This window comes from Anneissia japonica, unplaced genomic scaffold, assembly GCF_011630105.1.
Source record: "Anneissia japonica isolate Jap-2015-1 unplaced genomic scaffold, ASM1163010v1 scaffold287811_len124530_cov185, whole genome shotgun sequence".
Classification (NCBI taxonomy): domain Eukaryota; kingdom Metazoa; phylum Echinodermata; class Crinoidea; order Comatulida; family Comatulidae; genus Anneissia; species Anneissia japonica.
In genome coordinates, this window is record NW_022756030.1 from 84,153 (window position 1) to 90,261 (window position 6,109).

The window sequence follows — 6,109 nt, forward strand, 5'->3', positions numbered from 1 at the left end:
AAAAAAGTACTTAGAATATTGTTGTTTTTTAGGAATTAGAGTTCCAGAAAGATCGTGTTCCAGAAAGAGGCGATAAGTTTGTTCCTGTCATGAGCGACTTCATAACACTTGCTACGATAAACTTTGACAAACTCGAGGCACAAATATCACAGGCAAAATCAAAGGTCAGATTCAACTTCATAAATAGAGTCTTGGTAATTAGGACAACAGTGGTGGATCCAGGAATTTGTAATAGAGGGGGCCCAGGGAAGAGCATTCATAGTAGAGGGTGATGATTATGGCACCTCTAGGTGGCTAGCAATGGCACTCTCAGACTTAAATTTGAATATAGTTTTCTATTTTTTCCATTATTTTTCTGAGTCTGGGAAAAGCAAGGTTTTAATTTTTTTTGTGTGGACAAACTTTTTCTGTGGGTGTACACCCTATTAGATATGTCACTGTTTATAGTGTACACATGTTCGTCCCTGGGGGAGAAGGTCTTGTTCATTATTAGAATGATTTTGTGTGTGAGGCTCATATTCTGTATATTAGGATGCATGATGGAGTTGAGCATCAACATAACAGTTATTTATGTTTTATAATTCATGAGTTAATTTTCATGTTGAGTGTACACACTTAGAATCTTATTAATCTGTGTTGTAGTTTGCTGATGTGGTAAAAATGTTTGGGGAAGATCCAAGTAAAGCACAGCCTGAAAGTTTCTTTGGAACATTTGCTGCATTCTTGCAAGCATTCAATGAAGCAAAAATTGACAACATCAACTTCAAGAAGAAACGAGAGGAAGAGCAAAAGAGGGCCAGATTAGAGGTTGAGGTAATGACACTCATTGGCACGCAAGGCTTTTGTGTCTATTATTTAAATTTATATACCGACTACATAGATTCCAGGCATTTGATTGGTTAATATTCGGGCAATAGTTCCAGCCGTGGCATCTAATGCCTATAATCCATGTAGTGGTTTATAAAACAAATATTTACTGGGTTTTAATTGGGTCATAGTTCAGAATATAGCCCTTGATAATCTGGAGGCTCTACTATGTCCCTCGACTTCATCTCCAGATCACCTCTTGCTATATTTTGAATTATGTCCCTCAACCCAGAAATTATTTGTATAATATGTTAGTATTGGCTCTCTCTTTATACTCGGCCTGTGATATTCCCCTTTACATTTGCAATCATTAGCTACAATCAAAGATACAAGATACAAGATACAAGATAGCTTTATTGCTGTCTCTTATACACATCTAGATGTGTATAAGAGACAGGTATATAGTGGTGTATAGTGTTGTTATTATTGTGATACCTCAGAGACAGACCAGAAATTTATTTATCGATGGTTAACATGGTAATTATAATTAAAAATGCATTGTGGAACAAAAGAAAGTCGGTAGCGTGCCGTTCTTATTCTAGGGGGTACTCTTAATCTACCCGTTAAGTTAGACCTAAAGGATAAACTTAGTGGATGCATATCATCTTGCATAACTGCCACTCTTTTCTGTTCAATACGATTATAATATTGTTCTTTAACACTAGGCAAGACGTTATCGCCATTAATGCACTTATTTGCTCTTTTGACAACACGTTCAAATTTATTTTTACTGTATTCAAACATGTTACCATAGTAACAAATTAAATTAAACATCAGAACACTCTGTATAACAGCCTTGTAGAAGAGTAGGAGAATATTTTCATTGACATTGAAATGTTTAAGTTTTCTTAAAAAGTATAGACGCTGATTAGCTTTGCGAACAGTTACTTCAGCTTGGTCTGTCCAAGTAAGTTTTTTATCAATTATGGTTCCTAGATATTTATATTTATCGACTTGTTCAACTTCTGATCCATTGATTTCAAGTGGGTCAATTTTGGGTTTTTTAATTCTAAAATCAATTTTTAATTCTTTAGTTTTCTTGATGTTTAGCTCTAAATAATTGCTATCACACCATTTTACAAATCTGTCTACTTCCTCAAAGGCCTGTCATTAAATATGAGGTTGGGTGTTTGAAACCCTTGTGCAATTTGCCTTGGGATCTTCTATTCTTAGTACCCAGGAGTATACATTTCTGCTGTTGCATGTTGGAAAGGTGGCATTATACATTCTAGTTCTAGTCTAAGATTTATCGTAACAAAATTGTGTATAACCATTTATAATCCATTTTGTGACTTTCGATGTATATAATTTGTATACTATTACAAACCACATGAATATATTCCAACAATTTAATGATTTCATTTACACAGAAAATGGAAAAAGAACGAAAGAAGAATAAGAAAGGGCAAGACAACAAAGGCAAAGGAAAAGGCAAGAATGGTGTTGGCGAGTTTGATGACCTCATATCAGCCCTGCGAACAGGAGACGTCTTTGGAGAAGACATGGCAAAGATCAAACGCAATAAACGACGAAATGCAAAAGATTCAGCAGAAAACAGTAATAGTCGGGAACGGACGGGAAAGAAAAATGTATCGGCATACTAACAGGAAATGTCTTTCAAATTTCATCAAGTTTCTTGTTGTAATACTACTATGTATCTTAGTCATTCATATTTATGATTGGGTTTTAGGTTCAGAACATAAATTTCTTTCAGTTTATTGGTCAATAATTATTTATGCACATTGTAAACTATTATTAATACAGTAAGCCTATAGTAGCTAAGTTTGTGTACTTAATACAGTATCAGTCCATATTACATAAAATAGGTTATCAAATTATTTACTATTTATTATCTTAATAAAGATGGTTGTTTAACATGTGAAATGTGAAAATGTAGTCATCAGATTCCAAAGTCAATTAAAATAAATAATTTATTATTTATTTTGCTGACAATTAATAAAAGTGGAGCATATTTAGTATGTGGATGACATATTGCTACAGCATTTTCGTATCAAGTGTTAAATATTTTCTTTTTTATCAATATAACATTTGTATTATAGGATTATCCAACATAGTTGGCAAGCATGTGACCAATGCATGTACATACAGTTTGTTACATGTTCCCACGAGAGCTGGACAAGGCTAAAAGTTTTGAAAAAATCAAATGTTTTGTCAAAAATGATCTAGTTTGATATTTTCACTATATTACATGTTATTTTTTCATATACTATCTATCTACATCTGACAACTAAAAGCAAAGATACTAGATACACAAGATAGAGTTCTCCACAGAAAAAAACTGTTCCACCGAAATGCATGGTGGGAATACAAACAAGTACGGCTGGTTCTAAAAAACTTGTGCCACCGTTACATAACTGTGAATTTATAACCTCCTTTCGCGGATATAGAAATCGTTGCCATTATCCATAAGATACAAACAAGTAGGCATAAATAAATCAAAACAATAAAATGACAGACACAAAAGCGCAAAATCGTATGACCGGACTCTGATTAGAGAAAAAGTTTTCCTCCATTAGTGGAAAAAGAAGGGCGCCGTGTGCATCTGGATATACTTAGCAACAGAAGGGCGCTCTGTACGTCTGGACCAAGTATAGAAAACTTGCATTATAAAAAGGAAAGGGCGCCGCGTACGTGTGAACCAATTTCTGCCTCATTTTTGCTATGCGAGTGCTCTATCTCGTATTTCTGGTGTCTTTGCTAAAAGTTACAATTTTGTTGTTTTTATAACATGCAAATATATTGGTGGCTTCTGAATTTTTTCTCTTCGTCTGGGTTACAGGTTAACACATTGTATATATTGAGATTTAACAAACCCAGTTTTTCTTTCATTGTTGCCTGATCCATTGAAATATATCTGTAATTTCATTTCAGTTTCAAATAGTTTTCTAGGGGCTTAAAATTGTAAAATGTGCAATGTATTTTGAATGCTTTCTTGAATTGTCTGTGTTTAGTTTATAGAAGAAAGAAAAAAGGAAAGGCAAAGAAAAATAACTTGTCCATTTGCACATTGCCGATGTGTTTGTAGGCAGAACATATTGTAATGTTTTATTTTATAGTTTGTTACATGTGTGAAGTAATATCCATAATTAAATATATTTGGTTCATTGGGAAAAAGTGTAAATATGATTTTACTATCAATTACCATCATGAAAAAAAAAATAAACATGAAATTTGATACAAATAGTTTAAATATGAAATTTGATACAAATAGTATAAAGTATTATTTAATTCACTAGCATGACATTCACTGTATATCTACTTAAAACCTTGTAATGGTGTCTAAATTTGAAAGATTCATTTATAAATTCAAAATAATTTTTGTTCAGTTATTAGACATATATTGTAAAAATAGTATACCTAAACTTCAACATTTTTTACAGTACAATAATCTTAATTTCTTTTTAGAATAATTTGTTTCAACTTATAATAAGGCTAGGTTTTTTTTTATACATTGTATCATCAGAGAAGGTGGGGCTGGAAAATAAAAATTTTTTTTTTTTTTTTTTGAGCAAATGGTTTTGCCAAAAATATCCAGATGGAGGAGAAAATGTTGAAATTTTATTGGTGAATGTAAACAGTGCAGTAATGGGATAGTTAAATACTTTAAATTTATATAAACAGGAAGAAATACATATCTTATTTATAAAAATTTCAAGGCAGCGGCAAGCATAATTTGCACATTGCCGATGTGTTTTTTTTTTTTCCTGAAATTTCTATTTTTCCCATGGCGGCAGGTGTGCTAATGGGCCAAAAATAAAATTTTATTTTTATTCAAAATCATTATTGGCGGGCAGCGGGTTCACCATCAATGTATAAAAAAAAAGTCTTGCCTAACTAATGCATATGGACATTCATCACAATTTCAGCCACACTTTTATATATGGCTGATATCTTGTCAAAACAATGTTCAAATTTCTCCAAGTAGACTGAAATAGAACATTATGTGACCCTTTTGTTACCCAAATATTTTTGGCGTGTAAATATTAAGTGTTTATTAATACTGTATTTGTAAATATATTATACATTTATATGCAGTAACACAAGAACACATAGAAATGAATAATAATCAGATGATAAATTGTGTGGATCACTTGGGAGTATTGGATATAGTCAGAACTGTTATGCTGTGTTTTTTTTTCTGTCTAAATGTTGGTGATAATCTTTTGGTCTGGATCGAGTCAGTTGGTAAAAATTTACATGTCAATTACATGTTGTATTTAAGTATATGTATTCTGTGTTAAGGTAATACGCTCCTAATCACCTTATATACTTCACTTGTAAATTACTATGAATACTGAAACATTGTGAAAACCACTTTTATAGCAGTGTTTATAGTGGATATTATTTAAATATATCTCAATATTGAAATACTGTTTATAGTAGTATCAGTCACCCAGATCTTATTGGAAATTATGCTAATTTTTTCTGTTAGTGGCACCTTCATAATTAATAATTATTAATATTTATTTATTATTAATAATTTGTAATTATTTGGATTTGTATTTTTTAAAAACTGCCATGATGCATCACAGTGATAATTATTGACTTGTTTCAACAATCTTCCATCACCTTGAATGTCGTATTCAATGCTGTGTTTCTTTGATTCTATTAAAATACATCATTGGGTGAACCACTTGTATTTTATTGTCTGTTGTGTTGATATAATGCTTAATAGCTACTACGGAACTATCGTTGTTAGACCTATTTTCTACGGAAAAGTTGGCCCGATCATCCTAAAAAAGTTACCCATAAATCTTCATCTTGTCCAGTTGTTTGCAAATTTGAGCAACTTATATCTTGCACTCAAGGCAAATTATTGCCGGGGTGCATATGGAAATTTTTCATTTACTATGGAAATCTGAAGACATTTATGGAAATGTACAGTAATTGCAAACAGTATTTTATGATGCTGCAACATCCAGAATTCATCACAAATTTATATTTTTTGATAGCCTTTTCTCACTAGGTTCAGTCACAACATGAATCGGGCAACTTCTGAAAGGTTTTATTCTATCCTTTAAAGTGATGGGTTATGGAGTGCACACCAAAAAACGAGAGGGATAGGGGTGGTGGTTATGATAATTTGTTTCCAATCCCAGGGTCCTGCTTGAATTGAAGCCGCCACCCTCTAGTTTCCAAAATTAGCCTCGAAAAGTGGGGCTTATTTTCGAGATACAAGTAGTACAGTACATACACTGTACATGAATTTCAGAAAACAAAA

At 32.3% G+C, this 6,109-nt stretch overlaps 1 protein-coding gene across 2 annotated transcripts in view; it reads left to right on the forward strand.

Moving 5' to 3' along the window:
- Nucleotides 1-5,527, forward strand: part of LOC117123829 (disheveled-associated activator of morphogenesis 1-like) — a 58,668-nt gene extending 53,141 nt beyond the window's left edge. For both annotated transcript variants that reach the window (XM_033269856.1, XM_033269855.1), the window contains 3 exons: nt 33-164; nt 643-813; nt 2,238-5,527. In XM_033269856.1, the coding sequence (XP_033125747.1) occupies nt 33-164; nt 643-813; nt 2,238-2,471 (537 nt within the window). In that variant the 3' untranslated portion in view covers nt 2,472-5,527. The remainder of the gene's footprint in view (nt 1-32; nt 165-642; nt 814-2,237) is intronic.
- Nucleotides 5,528-6,109: the final 582 nt, after the last annotated feature.